The sequence below is a fragment of the Apus apus genome, chromosome 11, assembly GCF_020740795.1.
Source record: "Apus apus isolate bApuApu2 chromosome 11, bApuApu2.pri.cur, whole genome shotgun sequence".
In the NCBI taxonomy this organism is placed as follows: Eukaryota; Metazoa; Chordata; class Aves; order Apodiformes; family Apodidae; genus Apus; species Apus apus.
Genome location: NC_067292.1, coordinates 18,096,192 through 18,116,038, shown reverse-complemented (window position 1 = coordinate 18,116,038; position 19,847 = coordinate 18,096,192). Strand labels below are relative to the sequence as shown.

Below are 19,847 nucleotides of genomic sequence, written 5' to 3'. Positions count from 1 at the left end.
AGTTTTCATGAATGAAACTATGACACAGCCATCCCATTTCTGTTCTGCCCCACTGCTCCTCTAAACCCCACGCAAGCCTTTTGAGTTTCAAAGTCTGCTCTGTGTGTTACCTCCACTAGAATTTCAAACAAAATGTCATCTGTCACATAAACCCAAGGTGGTTGCAGCAGAACTTGCCTGCAACAGGATATAGTGGTAGTTTCAAAATGTATTTCAAAAGGTTAGCAACAGTTTTGTGTCAAACCTGACCTGCTGGGAACAGTTTTGGTTTTTCCAAATCAGTGGTTTTAGAAAAAAAAAAATGTGTCATCAAGAAAATTTCAAGAAGCTTCATTACTTTTTTGGCTAATGTTAGTTTGAAATGTTACTGTATCTTGGTCATGGGGCTGATTGTAACATGACCAGTTTGGAGGTCAATAGCTTCTTCACCCAAGCCAAGGTTTTATCCCACAATTTCATGATCCTCTGGCCTGACCTCCTGCTGGGAAGTGCTGGCTCTTGCCAGTGGTTCTGTTGAAATCACATCCTTTTCTGAGTCGTTCTGGATGTGGCTGTTTGCTCCATTCAGCAAGAATAAGGGCTGTGGGATTGAGCTGAAGTCATGAGGTACAGGAAAAAAACCCAACATCCTTCCCTCCTGCCACAGTGGGCTTGCAAGGGTGGGGGCATCCTGTCTTCTGGCTCAGGAACTCTGAGACCTCGGAGGTTGCCCAAGCTCCCCCGAGGTGCCAGAAGAGTTTTGTGCTTGATACTTGGAGAAGTTGACTTCTGCATTTGCCTCTGCTTTTATCAGGACTGGGTCCATTCTGCAGCCTTGCTGCTGTGGGTGGCTTTGTCCTGTCCTGCTCTACAGAAACATTTCCCAGCTGGTCACACTCTGCTGCTTTCCAGGAAGGCAAACTCTTTCCCTTTCCCTCACCCAGCAGCAAAGGAGCTACCCATTTGCTTCTGTCAGCAATTTTGAACAGAATCATTCTGCAGGGTACCTTTGTAATAAATAAAGAAATAAAAAAAGTCTTGTTCAGTCATGTGGTTGGGATATGGTCTTGAGGGACACACCAGAGAACTTCTTCAGGATATAAACATTCCTTTTCCTTTGAGCCTAAGCATCAACAAGCGTTGCAGGGATGGGAACCAATGTGATTTGTATAATCAGATATCACACTTGGCATCACTTGGGGAAAAACACTTCTCCAGCTGGCTGTGGGCTTTGGAAAAGATGCATCATAATTTATCACATGAGAGAGATTTGTGTGATTTTTCTGCAGATGAAAACATTTCCCTCTCCCCACACGTTTTCCTTGGAGTGACAAGGAGGGGAACGTGCTCCTAACCAGCACATTGTGCAGAAAAGGCAAATGATGACTTCTGAAAGCTGAATGCTTATTGCTCAACTATTATTTTTCTATCCTGGGCAGTCTGGCATTGTCCAGATACCTTGTGATGTGTCTCCAGTTGAACAGTGGAAAGACACTTTGTGGGGTGGGGAGAAAACAACACTACATTTATCTTCATCTTCTCTCCCTGCTATGTCATCTTAAAGAGAAAATGGTAAGAAAAACAAGAACAGTGAACCAGTTCCCTTTGTTAAAGTGGAAGAAAGCAGCTTCTCTTGTTCAGAGTGTGTGTTTATTGGTTTTTGCCTCTGCAGTTTTCAAACTGTTTTGCAAGTGAGGCCCATTCTGTGTGTTAGAAGAACACTGTGTTCCCCCCAGCAGCTACTGGGCACAGGTTGAAGTCCAGTAGCATCAATCCCAAAACTGTTTCCAAGCTCTCAGTCTCTTGGGATTGTTTTGAAGCTTCCCACAGTCTTAACAAAACAGTATGTCTTGTTCAAGTACTGGGATGACTTTTACTGCTGTTTATAGTTGATGGGGTGCAATTTATTGCAGTAAATCAGGACGTCTCGTGACGTGATGACAGCTGGCAGTCCATGCCTGCTCTAATTCATTGCTGCTCTCTCTAAAAGCTGAACACTCAGCTGGTGTTTCTGGTGATACTATTTTTAATTTTAGTTGGAAATAGCCTAGGATGGTCTGTCTGAAGCATTTCCTCCCTGTATAGTATTCCTGGGGAAGCAAGAAGCTGAACTGGGGAGCTCCTCTTGGGGAGGAGAGGTGGAAATGGCAGGGGAGGGTACCTGTGAGCTCCCACTCAGGAATGTGCTTGCTTCCCAGTCGTGTGAACTATGGAATTTTGGCAGCATTCCAGGCACAACTGCCTGAAAGATTTTTCTGGTTAATATTGTACAAGTTCTCCACGTAACAGTGAACAGAGTTGGTTTGTGCTAATAGCAGCTGTTTAAACTGCTTTAGGCATATTAAGGTATAATTGATTGTGTCAAACTGTGTAAGTGTATCATTAGGGCTGTGTTAGTGCCCAGAGGCTCACACAGGCACCTCTGACTTTAATGAATCCAAGGATTCTCTTATTGCTGTGTTTCTACAACAAATTAGGAGGAAAAGTGTTATTGTCCTGTGTAATTGTGTTTCTCCTGTATCTTGAGATGTAGTGAATTAATCGAGGTGATGAAAATGCTGTTAGATCTGAACTGGAGGCTTCTTAGTTTGTTTTGGTAACTCTGCTTTTCTTTTCCCTTTCAGTGTATAATTCAGCTGAGCAACTCTTTCACCTCAATTTCAGAGGACTGTCGTTTTCTTTTCAGTTAGACTCCTGGACTGAAACTCCCAAGTACGAGGTCAGCACTCATTTTTAGTTAATAGATGGTCTTTTTTACCTCTGTGGTACTTGCAAAAATATCATCTACAACATGTCTCGCCTGCGAGGAACAGAAAACAATAATTTGGAAGGAATTTAACTCCTCACTTGTGCTCATATTCATGCTATGTATCCATTTCAGAGTGTAAAATGTTGGGGTTTTTTTTTTAGCAGCAGGCATATGCTTAGAGCTTTTGCTTGCATCATGAACTGGGCCTAGCAATTCTGTTGTTGAAAGGAGTCTTCTAAAAATAAGAGCCTGATCTATGCAAATACATAAATATTAAGCAATCTCCTGGAAGGCTGGTCTTTTTATCAGATATTTTTGAACCTCATCAAAGTGATTGCACAACTAAACTAGGTTAGAGTTCATAAAATGTATTTTCATCTTAAGTGTCTTAAAGTGCTTCTTCAGTGTCTTTTTAGTAAGCCAAAGGAATGAGCTTTCCCTCTAGTGACTGTTTTCATATTCACCAAATGCCTGGATGAGTTGCTGAATAATTGAACATATTGCTGTGTTCTCTGAAATCTTTGGAGATCACTCTCTAGTGGAAACAAGATAAGGTCTTCTGTGATTTCCACCTATGTATAACATGTTTTGTGTGAGGGTGGAAACATCATCTAGGCTGAGCAGTTAAAAAGAATGTGTGTTGTATGGTATTAAAATAAAAAGAAGCAGATGAAGAGCCAAAAGAAAGTGGGAGGAATCAATCAAGGTGGTGACATGTGTTTTTATGTCACAGCCTAGTGCTTTAGGAGTTGGGTTTTGGCATGTGAGAGAACAGAGGCTAGCCAGGGGAAGTTCCTAGTTAGCAGTACTGAAGGTCAGTTGGGTTTCAGAAATTCTGGAAGGTGAATAGAAACCTAATAAACCAACCAGAAAGAATGTCCCAACAAAGAGTAGTTGCTTTTCATGTGAGAGATCCCAGGGAATTAACGAACGAAGTGCCCAAGCTCTTAAGAAAGTCAGTTGTTACACCAGGAATTTGAGAAGACCACAGACTATCTCAAGTTGGAAGCAACCCTTAAGGATCCTCAAGTCCCTGTTTCTTGCAGGACTACCTAAAACTAAAAGGTGTTAAAATAAAACTGCTAGATTCCACTTTAGCCCTTGCATCTGTGGGTCTTGTTTTGGCACATGGTTCAGATAACTAAGAAAATAATTAGGGATAATTATAGAATGTTTGGTGCAATCCATGCTTTGAGAGAGACACAGCATGGCCCTTGGGGGGGAGGCAGTTCTTCACAGCTGCAGGAGTGGTGGAGAAATTAACTTTATATTCTCAAAGCCTTTCATCCAGTTCTTTAAATGAGGTTAGCAAAACGTTTGCACTGAGAGGAAGGTGGAAATCTCCTCAGGATTATAAACAGGTGAAAAAATGGTAGCTTAGAAAACAGAGTAGTATGAAGCAATCATCCTAGAGTGAAGTATAATGAGGGCAACTCTTTGTGGAGCCTTTCAGGTAGGAACCTTAGGAAAGACAGAAGAGTGAAATTGAATTAGAAGCTGTCAAAATCTTTCAAGTTAGGAGAGGATCACACAGGAATGCTGAACTAGTTAGCAAAGCAGTGTAATCTCTGCTTATAGAAATTTAAAAAACAATGAAGAAAAGTGGGGTTTTTTTGTTTAGCTGGTAACAAACTGCAGGTCAGGAGAACATGAAAACCTTCTCACACTCTTTCTGTTAGGAAATGAGGAGTGTGTGGCCCAGGCATTTCCATAGCTCTACAAGACTCCTCTGTTGCAAAGACATAAGGATGTTAAAAAGTAATCTAAAATCTGACTCCTTAAGAAAGCTGTGTTTTGATGAGTTCATGTTCTTGGGAAATTCAGAAAGAGAACTGAAGTCAGAGCATCTCTAGATCTGCTAAGTAGTGGAAGTTCCCTTCTAAATACCAGTGAAGGTCTCAGAGTTTATTTTTTATTTAAAGAATAACTTTTTGTGTTTACCTTACACGATGTCCTGCTAAGCAGACCAGGAGAATGGTTTTTGTTGACTGTGACAAAGTGAGTTTCCTTTCTCTCCAGTGCCAGCAAAGTCTGTTGACAGTCCTGAAGGAAAGTCCTGTCATCTTCAGAGCTGAAAGAAACAGGCTCTTACCACAGTAGCATGAATCTGACTTCCTCAGCATGCTTTCTATTTGATGGGATCACTCAAAATCCCTACCCAAACGACCTCTGGAAAAATGTGCTGATAAGGAAAGTGGAAAAATCTATTTAATGAATGAGTCTTCACCAGATGAAGGCATTTTACAAAGCAGCAAAAATGTTATAAGGCTAAAATCAATGCGGGGGAGAGAAAAAAAGGACTTCTACCTTTAAAATAACTGATTTATTAGAACTAAATGCAGGATATCGGTGCAAATGCTTTTTTATTGCTGGTTGCTAGTGATTAAACCAAGAAAACTTGAATTCCCGGTCCATGCCGTGGCTGATTGTCAGACTAGTGCCATCTTCTGGTGGTTAAACAGAGTGAGCTGTTCACCCCAGGGCCTCCAGGAACGGTGTGATGTGCAGCAACACCACCTCACAGCTTCTTGGTGCTGCTTTTCCCCTGTCTCTTTTGGCTAGAGTCTAACCTGAGTGAATAGGCATCCACTGTCTTTGTGATGTGATGAATAACTTTGACCTGAAGTGTGGGGTGTGTCGTGTCACCAGAATGATTCCCATGTATCCACAGCCTAACTTTGCCCATGGTCTGGCCTCTTTGCAAATCCCACACGGAGCAACTGTGAAGCGGATGTACATCTACAACGGGAACAGCCTGCAGGACACCAAGTATGTCCAGCTGCTCATTTACAATATCCTTTTCCTTGTTTATTTAGGATCTTGTGAATGGTGAATACACTGAGACATTTTTTTTTTAGTTCAGTCTAGGTCTTCTATGAATTTGATGCTGTGCAGAGTGCCCTTAGGTGCCAACTTCTTTCACATTTCCTTTGGTATTGTCCTCAGCCCTTAGAATCAAATGTCTGTTTGATTTATGCTGCTATAAAATCAGCTTGGCTCAGCTCTTGCAAGCTAATTCAATTGGCTTGAAAATTAATTAATTAAGTGAAGGAGAAAATGTAGTGAATCTAGCAAGAGTTGCAGTTAGGGCATTTTTACTCTGTATTTTATTTTCATGCTAGTGACCTGTCCCTAGACAGCTCAAACTTGGTGCAGTCAGTCATTTTGTAGTGTATTGGTACTGCATGTGTCATGGCAGGGTCCTGCCAAGGGTTTTAAGCTCTCTCAGTATAGAAAAATAGTAAAATATGTATTTTCAGGCTTAGGTCATCTTCATAATCTACCCTATGTTCAATAGATTTGCAGCTACCTGACTGAACTTGCCATTCTGAGGCAACTAATCTTCATGCCTAATGGAATAGTTGTGTTTTCATATGGTTAATGTTTTCTGTGGCATTGTATTCTGTCTTCTTTTAAGCAGTAATTTATTTTACAACATCTGAGGTTTTGCTCTCTCTAAAAAATTTGCTCCTGTGGTTTCTTCCTCCAGATAGAACTGAAAAGGCTTCTGTAAATTCTTCCTTTCAACTTACAAAGACACAAATGATCAGGTGGTAGTTTTTGCAGAGATAGTTGTGTCTTAATGCTAGGAGAAGATGATCACATCTGTGGGTTACACCTTGTTTATACAGACATTTTGTCCTCATTAGAAATAAGTGCACTTCAGAAAAATGCTGTTTTCTGTGCCCTTCTGTGACACGGTGGGCTTAAGTGGAAGCACTAATTGTTGCATGGGGCTCTGACTTTCAGCTCCTGTCATTCACACAGAGGAGAAGTTCATAAGAGAAAAGGGAATTTTACAGAGCATATACAAACACAAAAAAAGCAGTCTGTCCATTGAAGATCTTTCTTGGTGCTGTTACCATTTTCTCAGGTATTATTTTAATGGAATGAAAATGAGAACTGTCCCAGTAAAGCAGCACAGTTGTTTGTGGTGTGCCTGCACAAGCTGAATTCATGTTCTGGGCTATGGAGCACCTTCCCGAGAGCAGAGAGAGCATCACAGAGAAGGCTTTGCTGCTGCATTTGGCTGATAGGCCTAGTTCAAGGAGCAGGTCTCCTTACAAACTGTGCAACCTCCATTTTCCAGAGAGAAATCTGAAGGGATACATCCTCTCAGGAGGTATCCAAAGGCTAGAGAAAGTGTCTGTAATTTCTGGAGCCTTTGAAACTTGCTGTTTGTTTCATTAACAGTAATTAACTTTGTCCCCCTGTATCTGGGGACAGAGGAGGAACAACAACTCCCTGATCCTTGTGTTTAATACAACGTTTTATCTTCAGTAAGGGCAGCGTTGTCAAAATTGACATGCTCTGTTCCAGTGAACTGGTACCAGCTTGTTAATGGAAAATGTGAAGATTAAGTGAATCCTATGTACATTTTTTTGTGTGCTTGGTTTCAGGGCCCCCTTGATGCCCCTCAGCTGTTTCCTTGGTAATGTGTATGCTGAGAATGTTGATGTTCTGAGAGATGGAACTGGACCCTCAGGTTTACGGCTTCGCCTACTCACTGCAGGTATTAGCAACACTCAGAGCACTGAACTGCTTGCTTTCCTCAGGAAAAGAGGGAAAACCCTCTATAAAATAAGCATAGGTTCTTTCTGGTGATTTTACAGGTGATTTCCAAGTGTTCTGTAGGCCTGATTTTCTACTATTAGAAACAAAAAACCCAGTGAAGGGGAGTCTGCCTCCTGCTGCATTTCTCTGGCCCTGGAGAAATGACAGAGGACTGTAGCCCTGTCCTCTGTGCTTCCAAGTCCTTAGAGCCTCTTTGCAGGAGTGGAATTTGTCTCCAGGTGTATGTGTGGAAAAAACAGATGCGAGTACATCACTGGAAAAAACTTGAGGAATCAAGACACCTCATGTACACGTGCTTTTTCTGAGATTCCAGTGAGCTGGATAATGCTGGGATTTTTGTGGTTAATTCTGGAAGGCTTTTTAAAATGCCAGCAAGAGACTACATCAATGCCACAGCCTTAGGCTGCACTTTAAATTCAGTTCTGTTTTAATTTACTGTAGGAGATGGCAGTGAAAGTGATAGAGGCTGATGAATACCATCCCTTTCAGAGATGGGAAGTTCAGAAATTAGGGAATGATGTGACTGCAAATGAGCCTTGTTCACTGGAACTTGAGACTTGACGATGTTTTTAAGAAAAAAATACTGAGATGTTTTTACCAATTTTCACTGCTTGGCTTTTGACCTCTTCTGATGACTGGCTGGATGTCTATTCAGGAAACACTTGGGATACATTCCCAATATGCAAAAGTTGAGAAAATTTAAGATGAAGAATAAAAAGTTATGAATAAAAATGGAGCAGATGTGTTCAAGTTACTTTGCTTCTCTCTTTCCAGAGGAAGATAATGGAGAGCTGCCTAGGACAGGGAACATATATCCTCGTGTACTAGGGAAGGAGTTAGCTATAACATCATAAGAATAGAAATTTTGAGAAACTGGACACTTCTAAGGTAGAGTGTCAAGTTGAGTTAAAAATATATAAGCAGCTTAAAGGAATTGTTGTCAATGAATAAAATAATAATAACATTATTAAAACAGTTCATTAATATTAAGAGTAAAACTTGCAGAGAGTTTCTCTAGACACGTATTGTCCTTGGCTTGTTAAATGTTTGAGAAGCTCATTTGTTAAACACATTGCACACCAGTTGTAGCACAATTTTCTCTGCAAGTTTATTGATTTGAAGTAACTCCTGTTTAAGAAATCAAGGATGACTCCATTAGATTTTTTATGATTTATTTTATGGGGTAACTGGCTACATAAATAATGTACAGTGAGACAAGCTAAGTGTGTATTTAGAGCACATCCTGTGTTTTGCAGTAACTGCCTCATTGTGTACATGTTTTCTGGTAAGATGCTGCATTCCTGAAAGCAAATGGGGTCACAGAGTCTTAAGATCTTTCCATTTCTTAACATCTAGTAACATATGTCAGCCATTCATCTGTGTCATGGGTGTTCAGCAAGATCCATTTTTAATACTCTTTGCATAGGAACATATTTGGTGTTCATTTAACAAGCTATGGGAATCTTGAGTAAAGAACTGTTAATATAGATGAGGAATTTCATGTCACCAGCTTTATTTTTTAGGTGGAGACACATCTCTAGTTGCTAAAAGAGGATATTTTAAGGATGGAAATAATTCCTGGTCCTTCCTGCTAAGAAGCAGCTGATCAAATTGAGGCTGACTGGGACTGGCAAGGAAGTGGTGGGGATCTTCAGTACCTGAAGGGGTCCTACAGGAAAGCTGGGGAGGGACTTTTGACAAGGGCTTATCTTGAGAGGACAAGGGGGAATGTATCAAAACTGCAGGAGGGGAGGTTTAGGTGAGACATGAGGAGGAAATTCTTTGTTGTGAGGGTGGTGAGAGCCTGGCCCAGGTTGCCCAGGGAAGCTGTGGCTGCCCCATCCCTGGCAGTGTTGAAGGGCAGGTTGGATGGGGCTTGGAGCAACCTGGGCTGGTGGGAGGTGTCCCTGCCCATGCAGGGGGGTTGGATCTAGATGATCTTGAAGGTCCCTTCCAACTCAAACCAGTCTGTGGTCCTATGATCTGTGCAGCAGCCAGCACAGATATCACTTTGATAAGAAACGGACGCAAAATAAAGGCTTAAATTCAGTTTGGTGCTGTTGTCCAAAGAATGCAGCTACTTTGTGATGCTGGAGGAATGCTGAGCTTTTGTTGTTGATGTGCTGGTGTGTTCTGTGGGTCAGGAAGGATGAGTTTTGCTTTGTTTCCCATCCCTCAGGCTGTGGCCCGGGTGTTTTAGCCGATGCCAAGATGCGGGTGTTCGAGCGGTGCGTGTACTTTGGTGATTCCTGCCAGGACGTGCTGAGCACCCTGGGCTCTCCACACAAAGTCTTCTACAAGTCTGAAGATAAGGTGAGGGCACAGATTTAGGCCCAGGGATCTGTCTGCTCAGGACTCTGTGTTTTGCCAGGCCAGTGGTGTTCAACTGTGTGGCACAGGTGATGAGCACTTTGCTTGACGTACAATAGGCCAGAATGAGCTGTTACATGATTTGATTTTAAAGAGGTTTTTAGGCTAAATTGATGCAAATCTCTTTAGAGCTGAAAGAAAAAAAAAAAAAAAAGCACCATTTTACCTAGTTTAAAGATGGATAACAATGGGAGCACTTGAATTCAAATGGGCCTTAGCAATTTTTAGTATTATATTTTATGTAAAATAACCTCAGCATTATACTCTGGTCCATTCCTCATGTTTTTAGATAGCATCATATGAGTAAATTTTGAACTTCAGATAACTAAAAAAGAAAAAAAACATCCTGTGACAGGGCAGGGGGCACTGGCCACAAGCTGGAGCACAGGAGGGTCAGTTAAACATCAGGAAAAACTTCTTTCCTGTGAGAGTGACAGAGCCCTGGGACAGGCTGCCCAGAGAGGTTGTGAAGTCTCCTTCTCTGGAGACATTCAGAACCCATCTGGACATGTTCCTGTGGGACCTACTGTAGGTGATCCTGCTCTGGCAGGGGGTTGGACTAATGATCTCCAGAGGTTCCTTCCAACCCTCACCACTCTGTGATTATGGCAGTTTGTGTTGATGACATTCATCTGTGTGTTATTAAATTCATCTGAAAAACTGTGTTTCTTCCAGATGAAAATCCATTCGCCCTCGCCCCATAAGCAGGTCCCATCAAAGTGCAATGACTACTTCTTCAATTATTTCACACTTGGAGTGGTGAGTGGGAAGCTTCCATGAACAAATCCATGTACATTTTTGCTTTAGCCACACAGCAATCCTTTCAGAAGGCCAAAGGGTGTGGGGAATGAGAGGCTGCAAAGCTCTTGATGGCTGCCTTAGGAATGTCTGGATACAAAGAGCAACACTGCCTTTTCTCTAGGACTTGCAAATTCAATCAGTAACATTCTGTCACCTCCACCAGGGGATGGAGAGCTCTTCATGTTTGCTCTTTGGGATTCTCATAGGTTTTCTCCCTCTGCCATGCCTGGTGCACAGATACACTAGTTCTTGTTCCTGAAACCCACACTCCTGTCCCACAGAACTGAGGCAGATGTGTCAGTTGTGAAAGTTTGCTGAGCTGTGGGATATAATTCAACCTTCATGTCTCTCCTTACAGCTCTTCTGCTTTAGTCTGTGTTGCTGTAAATAATGTGCAGAAAAACAAGACCTGCTTTGAAAACCTGCCAACATTAGCAAATGAAACTGCAGTTATGGTTGAGTGCTGGAGGAAATGTGTTTATTTGAATTTACAAATAGTCTCATTTTCAAATACTACTTTTCATAGTTCCATTTGGTTCCAGTGGGATGGGTACCTATCAGTATGTACAGGTATTATTGAAGCTCATCTCAGGTTAATGTGGGGAAAGCCACCTTCCTCTGTCCAAATTGCTTCATGTCTGTTTCTTTTCTTCAACAGGATATTCTATTTGATGCAAACACTCACAAGGTGAAGAAATTTGTCCTGCATACAAATTATCCTGGTCATTACAACTTCAACATGTGAGTATAAAGAACTGATCTGTTAAAGAGTGTTTTAAACACACCTGAAAAGGAAACCTTATGTTCCCTTTATAGAATTCCAAAGGGGTTTTGGTGTGCCTGGTAACACGTGGAGGTTTCAGCCATTGTTAGCACTTCTTAAAAAATTATTTGCCTTTTGCTTTTAAATGCCCTTATATTGTCAAGTATGTCTTACAGCAGTAAATGAAGTGAGGTAGTTCTTGGTCCAACTGTAATGTGCAAACTCTCTTACTAGAGGCCAACTTCATAGTAGTAAGAGTGTCCATATACTGGTAGGTAGAGTGCTGTTTTTTTCCCTGACATTATAGTTAGTGATTAAAAAAAATTCTCTCATGCTTCTGAACATGTTTTCAATACTTTTAAAAATGCAAAATCTTTAGGTGAGTAATAGGAGTTAAGGAATAAGTGATTGGATGTCTGATTAAAGCAACTGTGTTTTCAGGCAGTTGGTGGTAGTGCCAGGGAAATCTACAGTGCTGTTTCTAAGCTGAGTGTTTCTCCATCCACCCTCTGTGGCAGCAGAACAGTTTGTGCTGAGGGACCTCTGTGTCCCTGAGAAAATCATGTTAGGACGTTGCCAGGCTGCTGCCTTTTTTGATGTAGAAAATAGAAATGAAAACTTTTCTTCTGAATCTGTGAGCACTGAGACTCTTGCATTATTCATGTGAATTCTCATTAAGCTGGTTACCAAGAGCCCTGAGTTTGTGCTGTGCAGTTTCTTTTGGGTCTCCTGTTTTCTCACAACTTTCTGACTTGCACTTCCCAGTTACCATCGCTGTGAATTCAAGATTCCCCTGGTCATAAAGCGAGGTGAGTAGCTCCTCTCTTGTCCAGCTTCAGGGGCAGGTCCCACAAAATGTATGATCAGATTGCATTTCTAGTGCATCCTTCCTTACCAGGGGGTGCTAACAGGGAAAGTCACTGAGACAGAGGAGAGGTTTTGGGATTAGGTTTCAATTGGTTCAGTGAAAAAGATACTCGAGTACAAGTCAGCAGTTCTGTGATTTTACTTACCCTACCTTGTTTATCATATGAGTATTTAGCTGCAGCATCACTAATTGGTTGCCACTCTGCTAAAATCAATTGCCTTTTGCCTGGAGGGTCAAAATCTGTGAGGCAGTGTTAGTCTGAGCTGGTCTGTCCAATCTGCTGTTGAACTTCTTCATCTTACTTGCTCTTGAAAGGCTTATTCATGATATTTAATAGAAGCTGGTTTAGCTGGGAATGAAAACAAACATCTGGAATGTGTTTGGTCTGTGCTTTTTAGACAAAGTATGTCTGTTGTGTTCACTTGAAATGCTCTGCTTGGAAATATATATATATATATATATATATAAATATATATAAAGTGCTGATTTCCACAAGGTATTTGGATGTGCATGTGAGTAGTCTGAATGCAGCATGGGGAACTTTAGTTGACTGAAGATGACAGTGATGGAGGTAGACTTCTTTTATGTACAGATAGGCAGGTGTACTGGGAAAGTGTGTATTTTGATTATCCAGGGAATCCTGGATGCTGGCTAGGGCTGCTTCATTTTGATTGGTTTCCACTGGAAGCACTTCCCTGTGTAAAGTGCAATTCTCCTGTGGCTGCCACAGCAGGTTGAGCATGTGGAGGAGTAAAAACCTGGAAAAACAATGTCTGTGCATACAAGCTTATAGGAAAGTTGATTTGTACTTCAGCCAAGAGAATAAGCATGGAAGTTTTAAATTATTTTCCCTTAGGTTATTGTGCCACACTTCAAAGCCATTAATTTCTGATTATCTTTATTCACCTCTGGTATGAACCTCTTCTGAGTGTGCCTGACTTTTTGGTGTTTTACTTTGACCTTCTGGTCTCTGCTTATGTTCAGGACATGTCAAAAATTGAAAACAAATACTACAAAATCTCCCAGGAGCCCAACTTCCATCTGGTGGTGGCAGAGCTTTATGAACTTCCTTCTGTATTTCAACTTCAGACAAGGAATTGTCAGGAAGGGTTGAAGTGAACTCTTTCAACATCAAGAGAGCATGGTTATTTAGCAGGTGGAAAATACAGAGAAGCTTTCAATCAAACTAGAGGCAGTTTGCTGTGTTTGACTTGTGTCTAGGTCCATTCCCACTGCTTCAAGAAGGTGCTTTCAGTAGCAGAATTCCCCCAACTTATGCAAGAAGCAGTGCTTGAAGCCACCTGCAAACAATTTAAGACTGAGCATCAATGCAGTGCAGTCCTCACCTGCAGCTTTTTGATTGTTTAATGTGTGGAGTGCAGTTCCCAAGCCCCCTGCTGCCTTTGTTCTGGAAAGAGTGACACTGTAGCTGTTCTCAGGCTTGGCAGCTCCAGCATCCCAGGCTGTCAGTTTTAGCCAGTTGGGATGTGATGAGTGTACATCATGTTCTCTCAGTGAGTGGCTCTGCTAGGCCTGTTAACTCAGGGCAAAGAGATGCACTTTCTTGTACACTGACATTTTTCTAAGATTACAGCTTAAACACACATAGTGTTAGAATTTGGAACTTGCTCTAAACAGGCAGATTTGTTTAATCACCTCAACTGGCATTTAATCAACGTTGTTGACAATTCTGGTTGCTATGAAATGCTTGTCAATTTGTACATGATCTAATGCTTGTGTGTCTCCTGTTGCCTGAACTAACCTCCTGAAATGAAGGGTTACATAGGAGACTGTTCAAGCATAAAGGCTTTTCTGTTTTTCTTTCACAGACAGTGCTGATTCACAGACTGAAACATGTACAACATACAGCAAGGTGTGTGCAGAAGAGTGTTTCCCTTCTTAACCTAAATGATCTATGCTGAATTTATAGTATGTTTTCAAGAAATAATAGCAGTTGCTTTAAGACAGAAGAGTTGGAGTTAATGTATGTTTTGTGGTTTAAATGTTTTGTCATGTTAAGGACTAAAGGCCTTCATAATAACACATTTCAAATAAACTGAATTATTACATTATTGCATGCTTTGCATTTTAAGATACCTGCAGGTAGAACCAGAATGGTAAAACAAATTATATGCTTTGTTCTCTGAGATGTCCCTGGAATGCCACAAGACTTTCCAGCTACGTTTTGTCCATAAGACCCATAGAATTTTGTTTATCTTGATAATGTTAATTCGAAGTTATTTTGAGACAAAAATGAGAATAAACCCTGAGAGGGTTTCTTAGCCCTAGTTTCCATTACTGAGTATGGGTTCAGCCATACAATACTTGTGTAAATACAACCTCTGTGTTATTTGGCACAGGAGCATGTCACAGACAAACATGTACACAGCTCTCTTCCTGGATAAAGTTTCCCCATGCCTCATTTTAACTCCAAGTCTTTGCTCTATTTGCAGTGGGACAGTATTCAGGATCTTCTGGGGCACCCTGTAGAAAAGCCAGTGGTACTTCACAGGTAAGATCTCCCTCTCTTTTCCTTGCAGGGATTGAAGTGCTACGAGGGGATGAGTTCAGGCAGAGGAAGGGTGTTCCTTGCACTTTGAGGCTGCTTTGCTGATGCAGTTTCAGACTTTTTTGCCTGCTCACAAGACTAGAGAGCTGCTCTCAGATGAAGCAGACTGACATGCAGAATGACAACTTGGAGAATTTTGGAATGAAATTTCCAAAATTCCTTCAACTGTAACATCCAGAGAAGAGCTAAGCAGCATATAAAGAAGTTTTTATGTTCGCCTGTAATATAAATAGTGTAGATTATTTTTATACTAGTCACATGCATTTCAGCACCGTGACGTGTAACACTGTGTAGTGTGTATGATAGCAACCTGTCTGAAGTAGCCTGGCTTTTATGACCATTTCTAGTTGTTCTACAGCTCTTACTGGCTGACTGAAGATAGAATAATGTACTTACACTTGCTCCATTCCTGCAGGGATTGAGGGGTTGAACAGGCATTGCCTGCTTGCAGTAATGTCATGCTATGGTATATAAAACTGTGATGTATCTTTGGACAAGTGTAAGTCATGGGCACTGTGAAAATAGCACAGCAGTTTCACATACACCTAACAAGGTATTTTTATCAGGCTTTTGTATGATTTGGAGTTTTCTTCCGATTTGATCATTAGAGCAGAAGCCATGGAGAGCAAAGGTGGGCTGAGATAGTGGTTACATGGAGCCCTTCTGTTTTTCATCTGTGTTCTAGAGAGCATTTCAACCACAGTTTGCTTTACTGAGCACATCTCAAGTGTCCCAGACATGCAATTTGAGAATCCAACCAGTTAGAAGAAAGGCCAGAAAGTAAATGTTTTCTAGAGGACTTTGTGGCTGTAATAGAAAATCCACTGCAGGCAGCAGGAGTCTGCTATTGTTATCTATATGATCAAAAAATGACAGAAATATCTGAAGGAGAAGTCATACATTCCTCTTGAAAAACACTGTTTAAAACATTTGGATTATTCTATTTCAGCATCTTACCAGGTCATTTTTTAATGTGATAAAACCAGTGAATAAATAGCATATAAGAAAGGCATTCGATAGAGAAATAAAGCAGGTTGAAGAGTGGGAAAGGATCTGGCACAAAAATAATTTGTAACCAATTACGTGGTGCTTCTCTCTTCCTGTGTATCTGCTTATTTTCAGGGTTCTTCCTGTTCAAGTTTAGTGGAAGAGAGTTCTCCTGTAGAGGTCGTTAGTAACTTTTGGATTGCTTTCTCCCTGAGTGTTAGTCACAGCTCTGAGGTGTCCTCTGGCTCACTTGGAGTCTAGCAGTGGTGTTGCATAACCTTAGATTTAGTTTCTTTTGGTGAAGGCCATGATAAAGATGCCATAATTTACTGAGTGGTTATCCTTCCCTAGGAAGTTCCTGATCCTTACACATCCTTTTTTCCCCCCCTCCCTCTTTTCTGTTCAGGTCATCATCTCCGAACAACACTAACCCATTTGGGTCAACCTTTTGCTTTGGACTGCAACGAATGATCTTTGAGGTTAGGAGGAAAACTTTTCTATTTGTTGAAGCAAGAGAGTGTGAGGAGTTTGCTGTTATTCCTGCTGGCTCCTTACTGCAAGAAAAGCCAGCACTTGGGAGTGGCTGTATTTTCAGATGGGCAGAAGCAGGCAACTTTCCAGTCTCTTCTCTGAGGTTGTTCATTTGCATGTTAAAGCTGGGACTTCAAGTTTGTCACCTGGAACTGGCAGGCCATGCATGTGCTGAGCTCTGGGTAGTGGTGGAGCATGCCTGGTGTTCAGATGTGTGGTGTGGAAACCCAGAGGAGCTACCCTTTTGAGGAGCTACCCTTTTGAGGAGCTACCCTTTTTAGGAGCTACCCTTTTTAGGAGCCAGCCTTTTCAGGAGCTAGCCGAGCGCTTGCTGCTTCCTTCGGTTGTCAGGCTTTCTTTTTGCCAGGCAGACCAGTTCCACCTGCACCTTTTCCACTCTGCTGACTTCCTGCTTGACTTTTAATGTCCCTTTTTCCCCTGCTGTCCCCTCGCAGGTGATGCAGAACAACCACATAGCTTCTGTTACTCTGTACGGCCCGACGCGGCCCAGCGGGCAGTTGAGACCATCGGACCTTCCCCAGTGAGCATCCCCTGCAGAGCCAGCTAATCTCAATGCTACAATATTAGTACAGCGTGCCTTGATTTGCTGCCACTTATACTATGGAAAGCCCGTTCTGATTTTGATTTTTAGTTTCTTTTCAATGAGCCTCTCCACCCAGGGGCGGCGTGGAGGGGGAATTTCTCTCAACCCTTCATCATAGGGCATGGAACTGGTGGTGGAGGAAAGCAGCTTTAGGTGCCTGTGCCGTTGTGTTTCCCTCTCTGTTGCCCTCATCCTATGCAGCACAGACCTGGAGAGACTGTCCCCCCCCCCCTTTCTCAGCTGGCAGAAGGGGGGGAAATGGAAGAGGGAGGGGGCACATAATGACTGCAAGAGTTAGAAGCACAAACTTTCTGAGCCTTGGAGCATCTGGAAGCAGGTATTGATTTTTTTAGTCTGTTTGTGTTACTGTATTGATGTGGTGGTCACATTTTAAGAAGACATGTGTGTGTATATATCTAGATATAAACACCTCGGTATTTCTGTGGCTTAGGACATTGTACCAAGTGTGACAAGGATGTATATATGTCCATGATTTCAGGCACCACATCTTTGTGTAACTTTAAACCAAGCAAGTAGCATGTGCATAATACTTGGTTGTAACATTTGCACTACATACACTTTAAATTACTTGATAAACATTTTATCTTCACTGAGGAGCATCTGTGTACTGGGTGTGAGTGGGGTGTGATGGTTTATTTAATGTACGCTGAGCAGAAAGCTTATTTATACAGTGGATCCAATTTATCCACCTTCCTGCACTAATATGTACTTGATATGCTGAAACAATTTATTATTTTTTTTTTTTTTTTCTGCCATGGCTGGTTTACTAATTTTGTATTTTATTTTTTTCATATGCAGTTTCAAAAAATAATTCTGGAAGAGGTTGTTTCTATGGTTGAATTGTGTTCTAGTGAAAAGGTTTGATAATGGTATTTTTTTGTCAGACTACAGACAAATTGAGCAAAGAAACAGCATTGCCTCACTTGCCTCTCTTCCCAAATCCTTTATTCCTACTCTTGTTTCCTTAGAAGAAGAAAAGCTGTACATAATGGTATCTCAGAAAGAAACTCCCGAGCTCTGCCATCACCAAGAAAACCTTTTTTCTGGAACTTTTGATGTATGATGTTTAATTTATGCCAAAGGTTTAGCCAAAGACATCCTTAGTGTAGTGTCACCATTTCTGTACATAAATGCTAACTGCACGCCCCACCCCAGCAGACAGGATTTAGGCTTCTTTCTAGTTGGGAGATGCTGCTCACAACATTTTTATCCCAGGAGGATACTTTAGGTTTCTAGTTCTCTTACCAGTCTTACTTGGGGGAAACAGGTGGTCTGTCTTTGAAAATATTGAACCCTTTTTAAAAAAAAAAAAAAAAAAAAGGACAAGAGAAATGTATAATTTTATCCCATTTTTAATATTTTGGTGTAGCAACTTGTGATACATAGATGACAATTTTGTGAGTTTTACTATGTGTGTACAGATTTTGTAAATATGACATTTTTGTAATTTTAACTCCATGTACAGTGTAATCCTGTATAGTTTATCAATGAGTGAGAGATAGGAAATCGAATGTTAACTGAAGTTTTGGATCCTGGACCAGTAGCAGGGATAAATGTGGTGTGTGTGTGTGAGATGTTCTTTGCCATTTAGTCTTCCTGTAAACTGTGATACTCTCAACTGTTTTGCTAAAACAAACAAAACAAAAGAAAAGCCCCCTGGAGAATCTAATGGATAAGGAAAAAGTTACTGTTTACCTTTATCCCTAGGTGTCACTCCTGTTGAATCCCTGTTCAATCTGTGCTGTCTCCTGTGATCATTGCTTGCTAAGAAAATTCTATGCCTCAACCTTCCTTTTGTTTCCTCTCTTAATTTTAATTTCATTTTACGTAGCCCTCCTGTAAATTAAATGGAATAATAATGAGCATGTACACTGAAAGAAAAATAAAATGAGACTCTCAGTTACTGTTTTTGTGTTAAATACAGTTGCTGGGTGTTTTTGTAATAAAATCATGGATGGTTTTGCTTTTTTTTTCTTACCAATTAGTCCTTTTATTTTACTGTCTTTTAGACATTATGTTTTAAGTACCTGACCAGTGTTCCTCATTTACAGCCATGACAGTGTGTTCTCTGAAGAAGCAGTATGAAAACTAACATAATTTTGCAGCCTGTGTCCTAGTAGATACATGGAAGCCTAGTAGAAACTGTTGCCCTGAAGAGGAGAAAGAACATCTTTAAAGCATGGTAAATAACACTGTGGCTTCTGTATTGTGTTCAAAAATGTGATTGTCACCCTGTGGGTATCATTGAAATCCATCAGGCTTCAAAGAGTTAGAATATTGTACAGCAGAATGGAAGAAATGTCTGCTGTAAAAGAAGCAAACATGAAGTCTGCTTTCTTTTGCCCTAAGGAACTTGGGTGAAGAAGCACTGGAAGTCCAGTTCTCCTGGAGGTGATGCAGGGCATAAGGAATGAGACTCCTGTTGCCATTCACGTTGCTCCTGCACTGGCTGCAGAAGGGTAGAGCACTCAGCTCTGCCTCCTCTAGCATCCTTCAGTCCTGGAATATAAAATGACCTGGGCTCCCTGTGCTCTTGGAGAGTTTTATCACCTCTGAATTGAGGTGGCATGCATGCTTCTGCTTGTTGCTAAAAGATGACAGCTATCCTGCTAATGATTTAATTTTAATTAATCCTTTTCTAGTAAAGGCTCCAGATTAGCTACAGGAGGAGATAAATTCTTGACAGCTACCAGTATCCTGCTCCCAGGCTTATGAGTTGAAACTCTCCAGGAGTGTGAGGTCAGGCCAGCTGCTGTAGCAGGCACCTCCAGGCTTGGGACAGGATGTCAGCAGCTAACCAAAGGTATCTGACAGCTTCACTGGCTCCCATCTCCACTTGTAAAGTTCTGGTGAGTCAAAGCAAATCAAACAATGTAGATCATGAAATGTGCTCTCTTAACAGCCCAGATGCTCCTCTAGGCCAGTCCCTTCATCTTGGAAAGTTCCTCTGTAACAGACAAAAATTAAAGGCAGCTTTGCATCTTGGCTGCTGCTGCTGGGCTGGGTGCAGAGCATTTGGCTCTGGGCAGA

General features: G+C 41.4%; 1 protein-coding gene across 3 annotated transcripts in view; it reads left to right on the top strand.

Annotated features, from left to right (window-relative positions):
• PHAF1 (phagosome assembly factor 1) overlaps positions 1-18,736 on the top strand; it is a 35,415-nt gene extending 16,679 nt beyond the window's left edge. For 2 of the 3 annotated variants that reach the window (XM_051629260.1, XM_051629259.1), the window contains 11 exons: positions 2,604-2,698; positions 5,400-5,497; positions 7,129-7,241; positions 9,483-9,616; positions 10,349-10,432; positions 11,133-11,215; positions 12,003-12,046; positions 13,935-13,978; positions 14,559-14,617; positions 16,068-16,140; positions 16,648-18,736. In XM_051629260.1, the coding sequence (XP_051485220.1) occupies positions 2,604-2,698; positions 5,400-5,497; positions 7,129-7,241; positions 9,483-9,616; positions 10,349-10,432; positions 11,133-11,215; positions 12,003-12,046; positions 13,935-13,978; positions 14,559-14,617; positions 16,068-16,140; positions 16,648-16,737 (917 nt within the window). In that variant the 3' untranslated portion in view covers positions 16,738-18,736. The remainder of the gene's footprint in view (positions 1-2,603; positions 2,699-5,399; positions 5,498-7,128; positions 7,242-9,482; positions 9,617-10,348; positions 10,433-11,132; positions 11,216-12,002; positions 12,047-13,934; positions 13,979-14,558; positions 14,618-16,067; positions 16,141-16,647) is intronic. The other variant, XM_051629261.1, reaches the window with a different exon arrangement.
• Positions 18,737-19,847: the final 1,111 nt, after the last annotated feature.